The following is a 23,045-nucleotide window of genomic DNA, read 5'->3' as shown; positions in this document are numbered from 1 at the left end:
GTGTGAATTTTCTGGCTCATGAAAACTTGGAGGAGGCTTAGCCAACCAGGGGACCTACCTGACTTCGAATAACAGTCGAGGGGCTATTGCACATGTTTCTAGCTATTGAATCTACAAGCTGTAATCACATCCAAGGGGTGCAGATCTGTCTAAATATCTGCCAGGGCACCTCTGTAGTGGGCAATAGGAGCCTATGTAGGGCTGTTAATAAGGCTGTCCCCTTTGTGTGGTTGGGTGTTTACTATGGAATAAAGATGCTTCTCTCTGGGTACACTGGAGGCTGGGAACCTAGGAACCTGAAGGCCAGAGCCTCAGTCACTAAGCTCCATAGACGTCTAAGGCTTACAGAAGGTAGGTGAGGCAGGTAAGCCACCAGAATGATGGAGGGACAGTGCTGGCCCTAGTGACACAAGAGAAAAGTGCCCTCTAGGAGCTGGTTGGAGCTCCATCACATTTCCTTTTAAAGTTGTGCACGCAGGAGAGGAGTATGAGAAAGCGGAAAGCCTACTGTTGGTGGCTGCTCAGACAGAACTGGAAGATTTCGTTTAGTGAAATAAGCTGGGTACCAAAAAACAAGTGTTGATGTGCTAATCCATCCACCAAAGCCACGCGTTCGAGGTCACCGAAGCAGAGAGCAGAACAACAGTTACCTGAGGCTGGAGGGGTGAGAGGGGTAGGCGGAGGCTGGTAACCGGCACCAGAATATAGCTGTGTAAGAGAAACACAGTTCAGTGCGCAGTGGGTAACACTGTGATGTGACGTCAGCTCATAATTCACGAGGAAGTTTACAAAACAGGTAGAAAGGAAGAGAGCACAGCTTCCCAAGTGAAGGGGAAACATTAACTACCCTAAATTGATCTGCATATGCTATGTACCAAGTAGCCACAACTGCACCCCAAAGCTATGATAATTATCACGTGTTAATTAAAAAAATCAGGTAGAAAGAGGCAAATGAAAAGCCTTTCGAGGCTGCCAGTTCTTTAGGCAAACTGAACAGCGAGTCATGGCTCCTTGCTTTAGCAGACCCAAGCCGTGCACATTTGTGATGACCCTGATGTATTTACCTTTGTGCATCCGCGGTGCAGAAGACCTTCCTGTGCTGCCCAATATGCCATTCTCCAAAACAGAAACCCAGGGGTCAGCACTGCTGGACACAATTATTGTCGTCGCATTAAGGAGCCCTGTCTCACTGTGTGACCTGCACCTCGGTTTCCCCGTCTTTGTACAACAGAAATTGTGCTGGTTAGTCTTAGGCAACTCGGTACAGACTAGAGGTACCTGGGAAGAGAGAACCTTACATGAGGATTTGCCTCCGTGAGACCGGCTAGTGAGCATGTCTTGAGTAATCACTGGTTTGGGAGGATCCAACCCAATAGGGGCAGAGCCAGTTCTGGGCAGTGGTCTTGAGTTGTGTAAGAGTAGGCCGGCTGAACAAGCCATGGAGAACAAGCCACCAAGCCACATTCCCCATGATTCTGCTTTAGTTCCTGCTTTGAGTTCTTGCCTTGTCTTGCATGTTTTATCACAGCAACTGGAATGGTGATGATGATGTGTGCACCTCCTAGGCCTGTGGCGAGTACTAGCTTCATGAGTGCTGGCAGGAATGAGCTAAACCTTAGCCTCTGTCAGCTTTCCCAAAAGCTGGACATGTGCCGCTACAGGAAGATACCAAAGCAGCTCTCTAGGCTAACAACAACAAAGGATAGGTCCAGCAGCACGGGGCCCAAGGCCTCTCTGGTGTTTGATCTCCACTCCCAGATTTCAGCCATTTCTGTTCCAGCATCTCAGTGTTTACTGCATCCAGGATCTACTACAACTTCATGTTTTCCTTCCAGTACCTCCCATTGCTCATCAAACATTCATTTAAATGGCAGATGCTTTATAACGAGATTGTAAACTCAGTATCCATTAGTTCACGGGGTAGATAGAAGATAAAAACAGATGTGATATTCCAGTGGCATCGAGCACACAGGCCGGAGCTTCTGAACACCGCTCCCCACTGAATCGGGAGTCGGTCTTGCAAAGGTTATACAGACTCAAAATTATTCCAGAATAAACAGTTTAAAACAAGGAGAGGAGCAGGTAAAAGAGGAGGAAACAACTCTTTAGAGAAATGCCTGGTGGCTGACTCCAGAAAAGGCAGGAAAGAATACAAGAATCCAGTGCCAGGAGGGAAGGAAGTGGTCCAAACCATGGGGGCACGTCAAAGACCACAAGAGCCAGCTCACAGCAGCCCTAGCCACAATTGGGTCTCTCTGAACCTCAAAATAAAAGACAACACCAAATGGATTATAATCTACCAAATAATAAAGATGTTATGAACCCATTCTGATGCCATTAAATAAATAATAGAGCTAGCTCTTCCTTCCAGTAAATGCCAAGGCATGGTGAATGAGAGAGGCAAAGGAGACTGTGACTCCCATTACGTGGTACATTATGGCATGCACCACAGCCATAATGGATTTAGGAGAAAGTATCAATGAAGGTAAAAGTCTGATGAGGGACTTTTCAAAATGTTTCCCCACATGTCTCCTACTAAGCTCAGAGGGGACAAGAATGGCTGATGGTGAAGGAGCCCTGAGGAGTCCACCCATTATCATACGCAGGGCTCAACCGGGGCATCAACATTTCAGAGACAGACGGGCACTGCGTTGAAGGCACCATGCCAGGTCAGTTCACCCTGATAGCAAGGACGCACAGTACAGCCTCATCCGTGGTGGGCACAAAGGGTCAGGACGCTGGGTGCTGTCTTAGCCACAGGTGGCAACAGGTGGGTGACCAAACACGGTGCTGTGGCTCTGGACAGACAGCAGAGCAGCTGTAGAGGATGGTGTCCAGATAGCCAGGGAAAGTTCACCGTGGCCCGCATCTCATGCTAGAGCTTCCTCGGGAGGCTATGTGCTTGTTTGCTAACTGTGGCTGTCTGGGAGACTGTCTTGTTAGACAGCACTGAAATGTCAAGGTGGAAAACAGTCTGGTGTGGAGTCATGTGCCTGTGTCAGCCTCCAAGACTCAGGGGAGTGGGCAGGGGAGAGAGGAAGAAAGGAGAACAAAGCAGAGGGGAAGAAACATGTGACCTTGAACTCCTGATCCCGTTGCTTCTACTTCTTAAAGTACTGGGAGGAACTACAGGTGTGTGGTGCCATTGCCCTGCACTTAAGGGAGCTTTAAATATTCTTTCATTTCTGAACTTTCTCCCTACAACCTGAAGCTAGAAACAATGGGAAATGTGGGCAGCTCACCCCTCCCAGAGAGAACTTAGCCCAACAGGAGCTGATGGGAGAGCCTGCTTGCCTGTTCTACCCACCCGGATTGTATTATCAAGGGAAAAATAAACTGTATAGTTTCACCAACTTAGCTGACTTTAAACATCACTAACTTTGGGAGTCGAGGTCTCACACTGGTTTGCAACACATTGCTAGTCTCCAACTAACTTTGCAGTACGTATGTCCTCTGGTGGCTTTGTCATGATGTTTGCCTAAGTTTCTATCCAGGTCTTGAAGGCTGCCTTTGCTGTTGAAAACACCTTACTCCCTGGGTTTGCAGGTGAGTGACAGATAGCTGAACCAAAACGAGAACCCCAGTATTTGTCTTCCTGCTGTATCTGTCCTCTTTTCAGCTCTGAGTGTTAATCACGGAGAACTGTTTTATCCAAAGCTCTAACAGAGCTTCCTTGCCTTGTCTCTCTCTTCCCACTTTAAGGCTAAAGACACCCACCAGCTCCCATGACCACAAACATCAGACTAGGAAATTAATTAATTAGCAAGGTTCCTGGAACCTCCCAACCTGTTTCTCATTGCCCTCCTTTATAGCTCCTCTCTCTCCATTTCTGCAGTGTATCTATAACCCCCCAACCCCTGGAGCTGAGGAAAACTCCCACTTCTTTCTTTGGTCACTGGCAAGTCTTTCTTCTCCCTAGTAATGGATTCTTGGGTATTGGTTTTCATGTGGAATACGCTCTGTGTCCAGACAGGGTCACATGACCCTGATAACACCTCCTGGTCTGTCTTAACACTGAGGACAGGGAGAGACAAAGGGGCCATGCATCACATCAGACTCACCAATCTCACCAAGACTTGACAGAATTGCATGCACGATACACATTTTCTATATGCTTTAAAGACAGTTTCCAAAGACATGTGGTTTTGTGTGGGAGGGACTTCTCTTCTGGTTTCCTGCCACTTTTGGCTAATGAATCTGTACACCATCCCTGACTCACCTCCAAACTGGTAGAAGCTTAAGAGAAGTTTTGATGTTGAAAGATTTGACTCTGTACTTCACCAAACTAGAAAAAGGTATTAAAGAGGAAAACTGTTGATATAAGCAGGAGAAACATTTAATGAAATCCAGCACTGGATTTAATACTGGAAAGAATATTCCGTTAACCCAACTAAACCATCTATTAGAAAACAGCAACTGTAGGTTTTAGAGCTTCTCTTCAATGGCAGGAGAGAGAGATGGCTAAGTACGAGGCCACCTGTAAGCATTTCAACTCCGCATCATAGCGTGTACATACTGGAACACATGAAACACAGTCATTACTATTACAGCTGATCCAAGTGTTACGGAACAATTTATAGATCAGAGCACAAGTTCAGCAAAGCTGCTAGATGATACATAGAACATCAGTTAGCAAAGCCAACTTAGAACCAGGAGACGAGTCTTTATAAGTGAGAACACGTGGGTTTTCAGGTGTCCTTTATTACGGGTACAAAATCAAGGTTAGGACTAAGTATAAGTTGTACATCCGACTCATTGCTCTCACCAAGATTTGATAGAATTGCTTGCATAATACACATTTTCTATCTATGCATATCTAAGTTGTCTATGTAAGCTTCTATGTAAGTTGTCTATTACAAAATGTGAGATATAGCGCAATTATTTCTTTATAAACATGTAATAAAAATACATAGCTATGGCTTATTCAGAGATGCATGGGACCCAGCATCATAAATAATCCTCAACAAATCTGCTCATTCATCATAATCACAAAATCCCAATGTGAAAAGATGATCTAATATATATAGAACAAAGATCCAAGAGTTGTTCTACAATTTTTGACAACCAATTAGAAACCTACGTGATTAAAAATGGTTTATTGGTAAAGATGAATGGACAAATTTAACAAAATATAGAGTTCAGACACATTCTCATGATTATATGGACATGGGACATAATGGTGGTATGGTGGCTTTATAAATGTATAAATCAGGAAGGAGGGAATGATCTATGGTTTTCAAATGTTAGGAAAATACCTATTTCTGTATAATTACATTTAGTCATTTACCTTATTGCTGACAAAGTACCCAGACAAAAGAACCTAAGGAAAGAAGCGTTCATTTTTGGCTCACATTACAGGTGACAGAGTCTGTCATGGCAACCGTCAGGAGGTCCAAGAGCATCATGAGCTAGGAACATGTTCAAAGACATGAGTCTACAGGTGGGACACCTCCCATCCAAACCACATTGTAACTAACAAGGCCATTCACGAGACTGAATCATGACCATAGGATATTTAAAAACTAAATGTAGCAACTCTGAATGGAAACGCCTCCAGTGATAAGCAACACAAAGGTGATACAGGAATGAGTCAAGCATCTCCACTTTTTTTTTTATGTGAAAGTAAAAGATCCTTAAAAATCCTAAACAAAAATTCTGTAAAACATCTAGAACGAAGCTAATATAAAATGTGAAGACCCTTATGAGGAATGTTACCCAAGCAATAAAATTAGGCCTATCATAATACTAATGGGAAAATTACATTAATTATAAAGAAGTCTATTATCTTCCAATTAATGGGCAAACTAATACAATCCGGCCAAAAGAGCAACACTTCAGTAGAACCTATTAAGCTAATTCTATCATTTGCTTGGAACAGGAAATGTACAAAAATAAGACATAGTAGACGAGATTAAAAGGAAAATGGACTTTCCCACAGGTGGCAAACGTCAGCATGCTGAGGGTGAGGGATCAGACAGACATGGGGTCTGACATCATGCAGAGTGTGAGGGAACAGACAGACACGGGGTCTGACAGCCTTGCAGCACACTGCAATGAGTCGAAGCTGGCATTTGGAGTGGTGACAGATGATGGACTAGCCCAGAATGGCTTTTCGTTCTTGCCTCTTTCATAACTGTCTTCCATTTATATTGAGGAAACTAGGTGAATATGTATTCTGTCTGGCATTGAATCAGAGAAATTCAAATTAAAGTAAGGTTATTTTATGAAGCAAGACTAGTTTTAAAACAATGTACCAAGATGGAAATTAGCTGCTGCAGGCAAGCATGGGGAAACTGAGTCTGTGATGGGTCTGGAGCTCAGCAGGTCAGCGAAAGCAGAGGTCCACCAGAGGAGTGAAAAGACTTGCATAATGTGGACATGAGATACACAGGACACTTACAGCATTCATGTGTTACATACAGTACACCAGTTAGGTGTTAAAACAGCATTAAATAACACTTCATTTATTTCACTCCAAAGTATCTGGTCAAAGATAGCCGTTCTTGACTGGTAGGCCATCCACCCTCTCCTGAAATCCCAGGAGACACCTGAGGCTCTCACAGATGTCCTGAGGAGCAAAACAGGGAACTTTCGGGGGCATGCACACCATGGCTCTTTTTGAAAGCTTCAAGCTGGAAGTCTTCCATCTCACTGCCTAGAACTGTCATGGGGCCACACCTGTAGGGAGGCTGAGAAACGCTCTTCAGCTGGGCAGTCATGAGTCCAGGGGAAACACAGAGAAGAAGCAACCCATGCCAGCAGCCATGCCAATGCCTGGGCAACTGCACAGGGCTTTGGAATGCACAGACTGGGGAGGCAGGAGTGCTTGAAGGATTTCTAACAGTGACAGTACAGGAAAAGTCAGTATTATAAAATCTTTTATTTGTAATTATTTAACATGTTTAATACATTAAATCTATTTACAACGCACAAAGTATTTAATGTTCAAAAAAATCAGACTGCAGCTCAATGTATAAAGGTGTATATTGCTAAAAAGTTCTTTAACCTAGAGCACTGGTCTCTAAGCTTCTCCCAGCTTGGCTGGATAACCATGTTTCCAGATTCAACCTTCCCAGGCTGGGCAGGTCAGTGGCAGAGGTGGAACACGGATCCCTTCCTGACTGCGTGGTAGGTAACTTTCTTCAGTTAAGAGTGTCTATAAGATGCTCTCTCGCTCAGTATAACTTAAGATCTCAGACAGCACAAATGTGTCATGCTAGTGAGTCAGGTTAGTAGTCAGCCCATGGACACGGCAACAGCACTTCCTGTAGGCTGATCACTGGAAGAAAAAAATAAATAAACAAACGGGTGCTGTGACTTCCTTCTGAGCCAAGTACTAAAGTTTAGAACTGACTGACCTATTTAGACAAACCCATCTGCCATCTTTAGATAATGATGACAGAGAAGAAAAAACAGACTTCCTACTTTGACACATATGAACTGGGATGGGACTTGGTGGTAAAGCACACACTGAGCATGTGCAAGGCACCAGAGTCTGTCTTCAGCAACATTTAAAACAGACAAACAAACAAACAAACAAACCCCAAACCTGCTAATTTAAAAGTACTATGAAGAATTATTTATATGTAATTAATGATTTGACAGATAGCAAGTGTCTTTCTGTATGTAACCAGTGGGTCAGAAATATTTACTCATCCTGTATCAAGGTACTAAGATTATTGGATACTGTGAAGTGGTGACTTATGAGAGGGGGTGGATAAAGAGAAGACATATGCCCAGCACCAGTAAGAAGAACCGAGATGTATTCTTAAGTAGAGTATGCTCCCTGACAACATCTCTTGGGTTAAATAACATATTTGCTCCATTAGACTGTTAGGTCCCTGGTTTTATAACTTAATTCACAGTGCCACCAAAACAAAACAAAACAAAACAAAAACCCTCCAATTATTTTCTTCTTCAAGTTTTAGTCTTGAGGTAGATGACACAGTAAACACCAAGTGCAGCCATTCACACGCACGCGCGCNCACANACACACACACACACACACACACACACACACACACACACACACACACACACCATGATCACTAATCAAATCGGTGAGCCGAGATTTCCATTTGAAAGAGTTTAGGGAGCATCACTGTTAGCAGTATTCTGGCTTCAGTTTCCAAATCCCTTCACCACCAGGAGTTCTATGGAAATTGCACAGATTTCTCAGCAGTTCTCGGAAGACACAGGACTGTGCCACAGACAGCTTGGATTCAAACTCCTGCAGGATTTCCTGAGTGCTGGCCTGGCCATCCACCTGGGCCTGGAAAGCAATGAAGTTCCTCATGTCCACCAGAAGGTCGTCATGTTCTGTGCCACAGGGAGGCACGGCAGCAGCCTCGGCAAGATGCTCGCCGTCACTCTCTAAGCGCTCCGGCAAAATCATGTGGTTTCTTGCTCGCATTCTGGCCAAGAGGGAGGAGGAACTGGGCGCTCCAGACAAAGATGCTCCATCTTCTTTGCCACTGAAGTGCTCGGGGGTGTGAGCTTTCCCCTCCTTTCTCATGTTGCTCTAGAGAAAGAAGACTACATGTTAACAGACCAGACTCCCAGATTAGTCTACTGCTGCCCAAAGGCTGTGAGGACCCTCAGAATAACGGAAATGCCATGTGTATGGGGAGATGCGGGAGAAGACGCAGACGCCATCTAATGCCAACGTAGAGGAGATGTGGACGTGAATTTACCCATTTGTCATGGGCACCTCCTAAAGAAATAAGCAGGGAGAAGAGAATGAAGCCGTCTCCTGGATCCCAGAGTGTGAGAGCAGGGAGCAGAGGGAGACCTTGCCTGGGCCACGCCTGGGCCACGGGATAAGGAGTAGCTGTCACTTTCTTCACTTTTCAGCCTTCTTCCTTTCCCACCCTGCATCATATGTGCTTCCTTAAAACAACAGACCTAACCTGGAAAGTATCTCAGACTCCTGCTGCTAAAAGCTGGGAACACGGCAGACTGGAAAGTGTCTGTTCTCAAAGGAGTTCACATGGAGCTAAAACTAGTCTTAACCTGGGAGTCTTCACGTATGAGCATTCACACATCCTTAATCAGAAAGACAGAGTGCTGTTTGCCCCATCCTCGGGAAGGCTCTCTGGCCATTTAGTTTAGAGAGTGGCCTTTCTAAAGCTGACACAGCTCCTCTTCCTCCAGATAGGTGGCTGTGCATATTAATTTATCAACTTTCTAAGGACTGAGCAGAGAATCTGCTGAGATTTTGTGCTCTAGGAAGTAAGCAGACCTTTAGATTCAAATAAAAGTACAACACAACTTACAAGCATCAAATAACACCACGTCAGTTACAACCATCTCCCTCCTCACACCTAAGTGACATTCTCCTGGCCATCCACACAAATCTCAACAGGAAAGGCAGCCAGGCTACCCGGTTACCTGAGTCTTTTCTGTGAGTGACGAAGGACGCTGCGCAGGGAGGTTGGCGTTCCTTTTCTGACCAAACCTATTCCTAAACAGGAAAGAGAAGCAGGCAGAAAGGAGGTCAGGTGCTCCATCGGAGGACACAGTACTCTCAACAACTAGCCTCTTCCTGGGAAAACTGCTGCCGTCGGATTCCCACACCCCTGCTCTTCTGCTCCGCTCTTGTGGGATGTGTGAGTGGAATCCACTCAACATGCTCATTCAACACCGGATGTGAGAAAGCATCCTGGATAATAATTACATAATAATATGCTAATATTATAATTAGCATAATAATTACTGATAGCTATAGCATTTAGTCACTATTAATATTTCTCATTATTTTTTAAATACTTGGTGTTTTGCCTGCATGTATGTCTGTGTGAGGGTGTTGGAGTTACAGACAGTTGTGAGCTGCCTTGTGGGTGCTAGGAACTGAGCCCAGATCCTCTGCAAGAGTAGTCAGTGCTCTTAATCACTGAGCCATCTTCTGCCCCCTCCTAATTCTCCCTATTTTAAACATCATCTCTCAAGCAAAAGTGATCACTTCTTCCCCAGAAAAGTTATCTCTAGAAAGCAGAGATAAAAAGGAAGAAAGACAACAGGACTTTCCCAAGTCACTCAGGCCTGCCCCACACAATGCCCCACTGAGGGAACTTCTTGTCCCACAGAGAACAAGCCTTGGCCTGCCCTGACTGTGCAGCTAGCCTCAACCACTGGGACTCCGTGCAAGCATGTCGGGGAGTGGTCTCTTACTTTACTCCTGTTGGTGCACCAGAAATCCCTCTGTGGCCAGTCCAGGTGGGAACACCAGACGCTGCCCCCAGGCATTGCTGACGAGAGAGCCTCAGAGCTTTCAAGGCGTCCTGAGCCACTCGGTTGGCTTCTGCTTCCACCAGCACATAATCTGGACTGGACCCATCTATGATAGCATCATGCTTCACAACGCTGTGCACGCCCACTAACGAGAGTAAGGAAAAAATGACCAGGATGACTCGGCCTATGCACTGAAATACTACACACTGTAATACTACACACAGTAATGCTACACACAGTAATGCTACGCATTATAATACAATGCACAGTAATTCCTCTGCACTGAAATATTACACACTAAATACTATACACTGTAATACTATGCACAGTAATACTACATACTGTAATACTACACATAGTAATACCACACATTAGAATACTACACACTGTAATACCACACTTTTATAATACTACACACTGAAATACTGCATACAATAAAACTATGCACAGTAATACTACATACTCTAATACTATGCACTGGAATACTACACACTGTTATATTATGTACAGTAATACTGCACACTGAAATACTATACATTATAATACTACACAGTAATATTACATACTGAAATAAATACTACATGGTGTAATACTTGTTTCAAAGGGGGAAAAAAAAACCCACAACACTTTTAGCTGCTATTTTTTGGGTGGTAGCAACGACTCAAGAACTTCACAAATACTTTCTGTTCACACTTGCCACTACCCTACAAGGGACAGTTATGAATTATCCCTGTCTTAAAATAAATCATAATTTTAACTTTTAATCTCTTCCTAGCTATACTGTGAGAAAATTAAAATATTAATAAACCCTTCAAAGTGAAAATATAGAGCAGAAATAAGCATTTCAAGCAAATTAACCTTCATGGGACTGTTCAGAGAATATACTTAATAGAGTAATCAGTGGAAAGTTCATTTCCCTGAGTAGCTGCATCAGTAAAAATGAAGAGCAATGCAAGGTGTGGCATGCCTGTAATCCCAGCTCCCGAGAGGCTACTGCAGAAGGATGGGAAATTCAACATGGGATGCACAATGATACACTCAAAAATAAACAAATAATAACATTAAACTAAAGTGAGATAAAAATAAAATAAATTTCTAACTAGACATAAATACAAGGAAATAATTATGCTCCCAAAGCCTCACCAAAATATAACAAAAACAAAAGCACTAGAAGAAAATTATAAAATAACATAAAATAATGAAGTACTGACTAGATCAACTATAGATCCCTGTTAATAAATAAGAATCCTGGATTACTAGATAAAAGTAGCAAAATGAAGAACTCAAGTTTAATAAAAAGAAAACTTTATGGAATAAAGTCAAGGGAGAAGCTATCTTTGGAAAAAGGTCAATCACTATAGGAATATTTGTACACCTTTGTGCCAATTTGAATAGAAACCAATAGCAAAAAAGGATTATGGATGATGCAGGTAAGAGTCATGGGAATTCAGGGTCGGTTAACGTTAACTAATCCATTATCTAATAATGGATTAATAAACTTTGTGATGCTCTTTTCAATATCAACCATTGAAGTCTCTACAGCGAAACCGCCTTTGACAAACATCATTACCCATACCTGAAAAGCCATCCCCCAACCAGGGATTTCCCTAATAAAGCATGGCTTCACCTCAGCTCCAGACCCCTAATGAGCAAACACTCACTCCTACCGTAGTGATGGACAGCATTCGGCTAGCACCGCTGCCTAGTAAATGACTAACAACGGAGAATCAAGCTGTGACGGAAGGCAGCACAGTTTTCCTTCGTTTGTGTCTTCCTTTCTTTATCCCCTTCTTCTCCCTCCCCACCCCTTTCTTTGGTTTTTCTGGGCTAGAGATGGGACGCAGGGCTTCATGCATGCTAGACAAGTGTTCTGCCATTGATCAATACAACTCCAGTTCCACTCTCTTTTGAAGTTTTAATGGATACAAAGCTAAAGGACTCTAGAGAATCAATGACAAAACAAAGCAATAAACCACCCAGGAGAGAATGAAATATAAACTAAACCTATAACCTTCTCGGTAAACAGCAGGTAAAGGGTTCAACAATGGGAAACTCCACATACAAAAACAATGAACAAAAACAATTCGCCTAATAACAAAAAGAATGGATATATACATTTTATTCAATTTCACTAATAAAATAAATGCAGGACAGACAGAAAGAGAATTTAGGGAACAACAGAAGAGGAAGGAACTCCCCATCCCCATCCTCCCAATCCTGACTTCGACCTCTCCTGCTGAAAAGCAAAATTGCAGCCAACCAACACTTGATGTAAAGGTTGCTGACACAATCAATACTTCTTCGGTGCACTTCTATTTTATGACTAATCAGGCCCCAGCTTGAGGACTGATGTGTAAGACACTTTGGGTGGGGCCTCACCCCTCTCCTGGACATCCCCAAGAATTTCAAGCAAAATTGTTAGCTCCGCTTACAGCGAAGACATCGTAACATTCCTCGTCCTAGACTTTGCCTACTCCAGCAACTGTAATCCTGACAGCTGCCCTGAGAACACCCGGTGGTTGGTGGTTACACCTACCTACCTATTCATCTGAGACAGGGTCTGTGCAGCTCTGGCCGGCCTGGAACTCAGATCTACTAGTCTTTGCCTCCCAAGTGCTGGGATTAATGATGTTACCTGGTTTTTCATATTTATGTAGGCAAAAAATAGAGCTGCAACACAACAGTCCTGCCCCTTGTTCTACAGATTCTCAAGACTCAGACTTTGTTTCTAGACTCTTCCCCACTCGTGGCTCTTCACATCTCAGTGTTCCTCTCTACCACAGGCTTTGGCTCGTTTATTATTATACTTTGGTGCGGTTTTCTTTCCTTTTCTGGCTAGGGTTACTTACGTTTCTTGGATGTGGGATGTATAGTTTTCCTCTAGTTTGAAATACTGTTGACCAGCATCTCTTCAGATCAACATACTCCCCTCCTCTCCCTTCTTGGACAGGACCTCAGTTACCATTACACGAGGCTGCTGACTCTGTTGACATCCCACAGTTTGTTTGTTTGTTTGTTTTTTGCTTCTGTGACTTACGTTACTCTTTGCACTAATGTTTTCTCCGGTTATGTCTAACATGCTCCATCTCCTACAAGTCATTTTTCACACCAGCTATTACACCTTCATATAAGTTCACTAATGCATGTGTACATCTTTTATGCCTCTTTTGAATATATAGAACAGTTATAATTATTTAATGTCTGTGCTAATTCCACCACCACCTGTGTGTCAGTTCCAATTTATTCCCTTACTGTGAATCCCATTTTCCTGCCTCTTTCTATGCCCAATCATTTTTGTATTTGATTTGATACAAAGCCTCATACAGTTTGTCTTGTCCAGTGTCGACTACCCACAGTCTGTAAGAGTTCAGGGGAAGCAGAAAGAGTGCTAAGGCAACAGGCTGCCTGGTGTGCATAGGAACTTTTCCTACTTTGAATGGTCCTTTCTGCAGCCTCATAGCTTCCTTGCAGGATATAATAACCAGCATCCAGCTGAGCTCCAAGGAGCCCCTCTGCGGGAGGGTAATCCTGCTGCTCTTCCCATCACACTCTTGCATAACTCCAGCAGCTAGCTCTCCCTGGATCTCTTTGTCCAGGGCTCCATCTGGACCCCCTCATGATCCCCTCTGAGATCACTATCCTTGGGTGGCCCCTTGGCACCACTGCTTCATATGCACACTGCATCATATTTCAGCTGCTGCACTGTGGGAGAGTAAATGCTGTTCCATCCTTACAGGAATCGTATGGTTCTTACCACAGATGTAGGGAGACAGAGAAGAATGTATGCATCTATTTGTACACTCATGCACTTGCATGTATATTTGTAGGTGTATTTACATATGCAAGTGAATGACAAAGGAAATGCTGAAAGCTGTTAATGTTGCCATAAAAGCATAAAGGCTACAGCAGAGTTCATATGTTCTTCGTGCTAATTTCTTTGACAGAGTTTTCTGAAGCAATGCATAAACCTACCTGCCCAAACAGAACCCCCTGACTCAGGAATCTTTGGAAACTATGGCCACCACTGTCATCATCATGCAGCAAAGGTGAGGAAGATGACACTTGGGAGGTATCAAAGCTGAGCAGGACACGCTGACTCTCACTGTCTCACAACTGCTAGTTGGTTTCTTTAATGCTTCTCTTTCCTCTTTCTTGGCCATCAGCTTCTTTCTCCCTGCCCTTGCAAGAGCCCTTCCTGCCTGTCTCTCATGACCCATTTCTCTAACCTACTGTAGTTAGAAAAGCATATAAATACAGCAAAAAGGAAACTGCCTACTAACGTTCAGGCAGCACAGGACTATCTGTAGTAACTGATCTACTATAAATGGTCATATGTTAAGTATTATTGTTTCCTAAAGTTTCAAACTCTTTCTGGTCTTCAAAAAGGGGGATAAAGCTCCATAATTAAAGATTACCATGCTAGACATGGCTCCCACACTCGCTTTCCTAGCACCCAGGTGAGAGTCAAAAAGATCATTACCTGATTTTTTGAAAAGCTTTTCCAACACATAGTCATCACTGCTCCGGTCCTTGGCTCCGCCCTCCTGCTCACTGGTTTGCTGGCGGTACCGCCTTTTCTTCACCAGGTGCGGGACTCGAGATCCCTCAAACTTAGCATCTCTGCAATGCTTGGAGTTCTTGGCTTTTTGCTTGGGCTGTGGACGTTTCTCTGTGGTCTCTTCCTCAGATGCATCATGTTTCCTTTTTGATTTGTACTTAGAAAACTGACCTTCCATTTGTTCGCTCATGTGAACAGGTTCTGTCTGAGCCTGGCAGCACTCCCCTTCATTGGAAGAACCCTGCTTCTCACTGGTGCTCACCTCAATTGATGGCCTGGATGTGTGGTCAACTGTTGGAGAATCTGAACACTTCCCATCTTCACTCATCACTGAGAGATGCTCCAGCATGGACCCTGCACCTGTCTCTTCTCCCAAAGCAACACTGCTAGCTCTGTCCCCATTTGTGTGACGGTCACCTTTGAAAGGACCACTTTCTGCAGAAGAGACACTTCTTCCTGTAGCTCCCGCCGCCTTAGGTTTTTCTCCAATCAGGGTGGCAGCATTTGCAGGTGTGTCAGAAACAGGGGGCTTCTTGCATTTGGGATCTGTTCCTAGGACTGGTGAAGTCCTTTTTTTTAAATGGCATTTAGGTGTCTGAATATTGGAGCCAGTTCCTGTAACAGGGAAAACACAGCTAATGTTACTCTGCAGAATTCTTATGCAACTGATTAAATTAAACGGCTGCATGTAATACCTGCAAAAATAGCACTTGTTTCAGTGCCCTGGGAGGCATCAGGACTGGTCAGAGTGAACAGCTCATAGAGATCATTGGATTTGAAAAAGCGCCTTTGTTTTGGGTCTTTTAGCACTCTGTTTGTCAAAAATTGCTTGAAGATTTGTCTAAAAAGATAAAATCACATTGATATGAAACAATGTTTACCTGTACCTCAAATTTTCACTTAAAAACATGAGAGATGGGGCTGAAGAGATGGCTCAGTGGTTAAGAGTGCTGTCTGCTTTTCCAGAAGACCTGGGTTCAATTCCCAGCACCCACAGGGCAGCTCATAACCACCTATATGTAGCTCCAGTCCCAGGGAATATAATGCCCTCTTCTGGCCTCTCCAGGTACTGCATGTATATGGTGCACAGACACAGGCACACAAAACACCCATACATAAAAATAAAGGTTTTTGTTTTTGTTTTTTTAAATGTGAGAGAGATAATAACTAACAGTAGATCTATGAATAATTAAAAAGCCCCCAAACCTTCAGCCATGGGAAATTACAACTCAAACATACATAATACATCAGGTGGTATCCCAAGTTTTATCAATTTTCATTTAGAAATGATATCTTATTGTTTACGCTTAATGAGTTTTGTTTTATCTCCAAAACCAATCACATTTCAAAACCTACCTTTGTACCCCAAACTCTACAGGCTGTAAGGAGCCAATCAGACTCCCTGATTCATGGGCCAAGGCCGTCCTGCCCTGCTCAGTGCCCTCTTGTGGATGTGGTCACTGCTTTGTACAGCCCTCGCCTGCTCTGCTCCCCAGCTCCCACCTGCTGGCTCACTTCAGTGCTTAAGGTCAAATACTGTCCTTTTCACACAGGCACTGACAGAAAGCAACATTCCCTCCTCCCCTGTGCTTCAGCTAACTCTTTCTCACAAGATGCACCTTATCGCAAGCCTACAAGGACACAAAATAGTTCTGCAACAGCTTGGTGCCAACGTTAAGTGCTGGGATAGGGCAAGAATGGAGTCTGAAGGGCACAGGAAAAGTTGAAATGTCTGGACTCTCCCTGCCTAGTTACAAGAGGAAGGGGCACACGCTGAAACTGCTCCAAAGGTCTCTGAATAAACTGTCCTCACTTCTGTCACTTCTCAAGGAAGTGACACACTACAGTAAGTCAGAATGTTTTCCTCACAAAACAATTTCAAATTTATATATAAAGAGTCTCCGGTTTAGATTAGGGTACAGTAATTACTAGGTTCAGATATTTTAAAAAACAGTAAGGTTAGCTGTGGTAGCGCAGGCCTTTAATCCCAGCACTTGGGAGGCAGAGGCAGGCGGATCTCTATGAGGCCACCCGGGTTTACAGAGTGAGTTGTAGGTCTGCCAACAGCTACACAAGGAAATCCTGTCTCAAAAAAACAAAACAAAACAAATAAGCAAACAAAAAAGAGTTAATGGATCAAAATATATTTTAATGGAAAAGAAAAAAACCCACAAAATATTCTGATATTCTTTAAGTTATAGTAATTATTCCTCTAAGATGAAAGATCTTTTCAACCCACACTTGGAAATAATAAAAACCCTTCTTCCAGAAAACTCTAGGTTAGGATACGAGGCCCTACAGCCGTCTGTACTGACCGGTGGTAGATCTTCTCCTCAATGGTGCCAGCTGTCAGAAGCCTGTAGACAGTTACCTGCTTCTTCTGACCTATCCTCCATGCTCGCTCCCGGGCCTGTGGCAGAGAGATTTAACAAGAGCCAACTAAGGGAAAGCAGTGACTGATCACAGCCTTCTCTCCCCTAGTCAGAATTCTACTAAGAAATGTGCAAGCAAGGCCTATGCAAGTGGATGAGCGTCACAACCAAGATGGCTTGAGTGCAAGACCTTTCTAACGCTGAGCACCTATTATAGCAGAGCTGTGATGGGCGCCATGGAGAGCCAGTGGGGCTCCCCCAGGCCACAGGGCTGACCATGTGCTCTCTTGGGGAAGAGAGCAAGATATGACCACCACGCCAACTGCAGGTACAGCATCAGAGAGACTGAGGAAAACTGCCACTAACAAGCTGTCCTTCTGCAGAAACCTCTTCAGGGAAGACAGACCTGTGTGTCGGTGCTTGGATTCCAGTCAGGGTCGTAGATGATGACTCTGTTGGCCCCAGTCAGGTTCACTCCTAAGCCACCCACCCGTGTGGTCAGAAGAAAGACAAAGATGGACGTGTCCTACAGAAAGATGCACAACAGAGTGGGCAGAGCTGAGAGCTGCGATAGCTCTTTACTCTCCAACACAGGTCCTACTACCATGGGCTCTACGGCTTACCCACACCCCCAAACTACATGTCCCAGAATCCTCTGAGTCAAGTCCTCATGCCAGAGCTCCTACTTTTATTAATTAACTGATAATTTTTAATAATTGTGTAAAGTGCAGACATACACAGACATTCTCACTGGCTATGCTTCATCAGTTTATTTTCTTCACAAATTTATTTCACTTCTAAATCTTGTAAGTCCACTTCCCAAACCATAAAGTGTACACTCAAAGGCCAAACGTCACTAGGTGTGGTTCTTTTAACTCCAGTTCTTTTGAGGCAGAGGTAGGTAGATCGCTGCAAGTTTGTGGTCAACCTAGTCTACAATGCAAGTTCTACGCAGCCAGGGTTACACAGTGAGACCCTGTCCCAAAGAAAAACAAACACAAGAAAATACCCAAAAGGATAATGTCCCCCTTCACCTGCTAGCCAGGCACTAGCTCAGCAGCTGTGAGGGTGGACATGCACACCCTTCCCTGTACACTCTGTAGTTCTTTTTGTCTCCATCACATCCCGTTACCTCATTGTATTTTGTAATCAGCGGCTGTCTTGACGCTATGGTGGTGGTCCCATCCATCTTGAGATATGAATACTTGTGGGCTCTCAGGAACACTTCCAGTATGTGTAGCATCTGTTAGTGGATGAAGGAAACAGTCTGCAAACCAAGAACACGCCAAGCATATGCTTCCCCATGTATGTAAGCAGTGTGCCTTCCCCAGTGGACCTATACTGAAAAGGTTTTCTTGCTCTGAGGAAGGGAATTAACAGCTACCAAAGAATCTGTGCTAATTCTTTGGAAATATCCCAGCCTCACTAGGCTGCCAGAATCCTGCTGTGAGGTTTCTTTCCTTTTCACTCCTGTGAAGGGACCCATGGCTGCCACCTCAGCAGTAAGGGGTGACATCCTACCTCTTGCATCTGTGGTCACAGTCCTGAAGGCAGGCCTAAGTACTCACCTGCCTAGACTGGGAAAATAGCAGCACCCGCTGACCCTGCCTCTGCCATATTTTCAGCAAAGACTCAACAACAATCATTTTCCCAGAGCGTCTCCAGTGTCCAAACTGCTCTTCTTCCAGTTCGTCCTCTGGAAGACCACTGACATTCTTGGGACCACCAGAAAAGAGGTCAGGGTGGTTGCAGATCTTCCTCAGAGCTACAAGTCCAGAGAAAATCTGTGATTAAAACAACAATACATATTGTTACAGGGCAGTAACAATAGGAAGGAGGAAGAGGGAACACACTACATGGATTACAGTCATTTTAATGTAGATTTCTTCTCTTTGTCAATATTGAGAAGCAGTGTGGATCTTGAATGTCCCACCCCAGGTTGCACATGCACTGATTCCCCAGTGTGTTGGCGTCTACATATGGGGCTTTTGGGAAGTGACTGGCCCACGAAGGCTCTGACCTCATCAACAGACTGATGGCACTGATGGTTTCATAATTCGATGAACTATCAGGAGGTGGAACTAGCGGCAGGAAGTGGGCCTGGATGTATGTCTTGTCCCCAGCTCCCTTTCTCAGGCCCCTGCTTTCCAGCCACCCTGAGGTGAGGCGTTTTCACCCCTCACCTGTGCTTCCTGAAACGCTCCGGGGCCTCACCAAGGGCCACGGGCTGAAAACCATAAGCCCCCACACTTTTCTTCTTAAGTTGTTTTTTTTTCAAATATTCTGTCATAGTGATAGAAATCTGACCAACACAAGCAGGAAGAAATTAATTTTCACTCATGTTCTTTTCCTGATTGAACAACTTCTCTGGAAAAAACAATTTTACTGTACTGAACATGTCCACAAAGGTCATAGCCGATTTTGATAATTCAACTTCCCCCACCAGAGAAAAGGATATTTAGTTCACAGCACTATGTATCTGACATCTGTGACCTACCTGCCAAAGGTCTCCCTGTCTAAGTACCCTTAAAGCCTTGTTTTTAGCATGTGAGCCAGAGGCTGAACGTCCACTTACTGCTACTCCATCAGAAAGCAAATATGCACAACAAATGCACAAATGGAAGAGCTACCCAGGGTTGGACCACGGAATAGAAACGCCTAGAGGCTGGGGTTGTTCCCCCCAAACCCTAGGCCCCAACCCCTGCCTCGAGGTGATTATAAAAGCTTAAGAGTGGTTCAGGCAGAGGCAGGTAGATCTCTGAGTTCAAAGCCAGCCTGGTCTACAGAGTTCCAGCATGGGCAGGGCTACACAGAGAAACCCTATCTCAAAAAACAAACACTACTCAGGTTTTCTAAAACATTCAGACAGTGACTGGTTTGAAAATATAAGTAAAAAAGAAGAATCATAAATTAAGCTAATGTTCAGAGTATGGTAGATTTAACTAAACAACAGTTGTAGTAACAAAAGATCTGAGCAGCCAAAAACATGGTCAAAGCTCTCCAAGGAGTTACCTATCCTTCAGTCATCTCCCTTCCTCTCTCTCCCCTTGTCCCATGCAGTACAGCACTTACTACTGCCCACATGCAACTGCTGCGCACAGGTGTGGTAGTCTGAAGTGAGACGGACTACAAAAGTAAAACTCATACCTAAGTGTAAATATATGATACAAAATGAAAGTAAAATTCTCCCCTCTCCCCCCAGACGGGGTCTCACTCCGTAGCCCACTGGCCTAGACCTCACTATGTAGATTAGGATAGCCTCAAACTCACAGAGGTATGCCTACCTCTCTGCCCCTCATTCATTTTCAAATTTTCACTACATATTGGAATACTTTGGGCCTGCAAATGAAACAAAAGATAAGATTTTCAGTTCACTTGTTTTTCTTTTAAACATGATTCTAGAAAATCTAAGCCTTTCCTTTTCTATCTAATAGAAAGAGCAGCTTCGATCACTTGACCTGGAGGCACGTGAAGGAGAGCTGAGAGCTGAGGAGATGTGAGTGGTTTTCAATCATTCATTTGGAAGAAGAAATTGCTTGAGCCGAAGAGATAGCTCAGCAGTTTAGAGCTCTTGTAGCTCACACAGAGGACTTAGGTTCAGTTCCCAGCACAAATGGTGATCCACACCCATCCATAATTCCAGTTCCAAGAGATCTGATGCCCTCCTCTAACCTCCATACGTATCAAGTGTGCATGGGGTATGTTATGATAAAGCTACATACATGTAGGTAAAACATTTCTATGTATAAAATAAATCTTTTTAAAAATTAGATCTGGAGAGTTGGCTTGACAGTTAAGAGCACTGGTTGTTTTTCTGAAGTACACAGGTTCAAGTCCCACCACCCACATGGCAGCTCACAGCCTTCTAAGTCTAGTTCCAGGTGATCTGACACCCTCTTCTGGCTCCATGAGCACTAGGCTCACACAAGTGCACAGATACACATACATGCAGCCAAAACATCCAAACACATAACATTTTAAAACAAAGCAAACAGAAAAGAAAGTTCTGGGAAGTGATGAAAAGAGGTCAAAATGACGGATCTGGAAGTCCAGGCACCTGAAGGTGAGGAGAGCAAGCAGCCACTACACAGCCTGGGGAGGGCAGTGGACTTCTGAACAGACTCAGATGTACATGCACATGGGCAGCCAGCGTGAAGACCGTGGCTGCCAGGCTCAGCATGCATTTCAGGGCATGAAAGCTTGCACCTGCTAGGGGGAAGGCACAATATCCGAATGCACTGGGCTGCTAAGCCTTGTTCTGAAAACACTGCACAGAAACAGCTCGGCCTTTGTCTACTTGGCCCTAGGAAAGTTCCATGTCAAGTCAGTGAAACTACGTGCAGGGTGTGAGAGAACCTGCAGCTTTAGCCTCTTATCCACCTAGCACACAGACACACTGACAGACACAGTCATGCTGAATGCTGATGATGCCACTATGGAACAGTGTGTAAAAACATGTCCTCTTTAGTGTACCACAAACCCTGGCGGGCTAGGCTTTCCTAGCTCTGCAAGCCACATCACCGCCAGGCCCACTCCTCAGTGTCTTCTTCCACAGTCTGGGGAATGCACCAGACCTACAGTGGGGAGGAGCAAGCAGCATGTCCTCTTATGTAATAAGCACCCTCACCTCTGGAAGGGCTGCAGATCCAGTTATGGTCCTCACAAAATGACCTCACAAGGGCCACAGAAAACACCTGACTGACCCAGTGGCAGCACTGTCCAGCTAAGTAAAATTCAGGTGCCCAGCTTCTGGCTTTCAGGTCTCGCTGGTCCATGATGTTTCTAGACACTGCAATCTCAGCACCACTCTCATGTCAGGCGCTGGGGACACTCTACAGTGGCAAGTGTTCTAGAAAGCCAAAACTCTCCTATCTGTGTGACTTACACTGTCTAATAATTTCCAAATTCTAGAATGAGCAAATATAAACTCCTTCCAGGTAAAGTAAGAGTTAGAACCTGAGAAATCTGATCTAGAATTTTGTCTAGTTTCTAAGATGGCAGTGGTCTACCAGTGTTTACTGGATATGAGGCTCACCGAGAAGCTGATAAAACTTGTGCATCTTGATAATCATGCCCTGATAATCTAATTTTAGTTGTAATTTCTGAGAAAACCCTGCAGTGTACTGGGCACTACTCCCTGCCAGGTAGGAACCTTGGGCAGTAGGACTTAAGGTCACATCCCCACCTTACGTCCAGCTTTCACTCAGGGCTTCCCAGTGACCTTGCTCCTTTCTTTACATCTGTCTCCAGCTGTGGCTGTGACTCAGTAGCCACTCCATAGATGGCAGGTGAGTGAACTACGTGGGCACAAAGCCTGGCACATTCTAAACCATTCCTGCCCCACCCCCCTTGATAACAACTTCTCTCTCTACTCAGGTCTACTCTTTGGCTGACCTGATTTTCTCCATTGAGAATCCTGTAGACCTCTTTGGAATCAATGAAATTCTGATAGATTTTATGCTGCTCATCAGTTAGACGGCAAAATAAGACCTGCAAGGGAAAAGGAAATAGTTTTTAAAATACATTATCAGTAAGATTCCCTTTTCTAAGAAGTTCAATGTGCACAATTTTAACAACAACGATACATCTCTCAGCTACAGAGAGTTTTCTCTTCTCCATAGCCTCCACCTCCTAGTTCCAACCCATGACCCAGTAGTCCCTCCAGACTAGCCTCCTGCTCACAGGCAGTCTCAGGACCCAGAACACAGTCACACTTCAACTCAATGTGATGAGAGCCTCTCCCCCAGGCCTCTCACCTACACTGTGGGGCTGACTTGGCAGGAATCTTCACCTTACCTAGAACTCCCCTGTTCTAAGGGTTCCTAAGTTTACCAGGCCCTAAGCGCAACTTCCACCCTCCAGCCCACTGGGGTCAGTTAGTCCAT

The 23,045-nt window shown here is 44.3% G+C and overlaps 1 protein-coding gene across 2 annotated transcripts in view; it reads right to left on the bottom strand.

The window, feature by feature from the left end:
- Window positions 1-4,385: 4,385 nt before the first annotated feature.
- Window positions 4,386-23,045, bottom strand: part of Ercc6 (ERCC excision repair 6, chromatin remodeling factor) — a 73,355-nt gene continuing 54,695 nt past the window's right edge. For both annotated transcript variants that reach the window (XM_029541522.1, XM_029541523.1), the window contains exons 12-21: window positions 22,555-22,650; window positions 18,729-18,944; window positions 18,293-18,403; window positions 17,567-17,686; window positions 17,104-17,198; window positions 15,484-15,629; window positions 14,711-15,403; window positions 10,171-10,375; window positions 9,391-9,463; window positions 4,386-8,521 (exon numbers count right to left, since the gene is read on the bottom strand). In XM_029541522.1, coding sequence (XP_029397382.1) covers window positions 8,105-8,521; window positions 9,391-9,463; window positions 10,171-10,375; window positions 14,711-15,403; window positions 15,484-15,629; window positions 17,104-17,198; window positions 17,567-17,686; window positions 18,293-18,403; window positions 18,729-18,944; window positions 22,555-22,650 — 2,172 coding nt within the window. In that variant the 3' untranslated portion in view covers window positions 4,386-8,104. The remainder of the gene's footprint in view (window positions 8,522-9,390; window positions 9,464-10,170; window positions 10,376-14,710; window positions 15,404-15,483; window positions 15,630-17,103; window positions 17,199-17,566; window positions 17,687-18,292; window positions 18,404-18,728; window positions 18,945-22,554; window positions 22,651-23,045) is intronic.

The sequence above is a fragment of the Mus pahari genome, chromosome 8, assembly GCF_900095145.1.
Source record: "Mus pahari chromosome 8, PAHARI_EIJ_v1.1, whole genome shotgun sequence".
NCBI lineage: Eukaryota > Metazoa > Chordata > Mammalia > Rodentia > Muridae > Mus > Mus pahari.
Note: the sequence above shows the minus strand (reverse complement) of the source record. Positions and strands in the feature narration are given on the sequence as shown.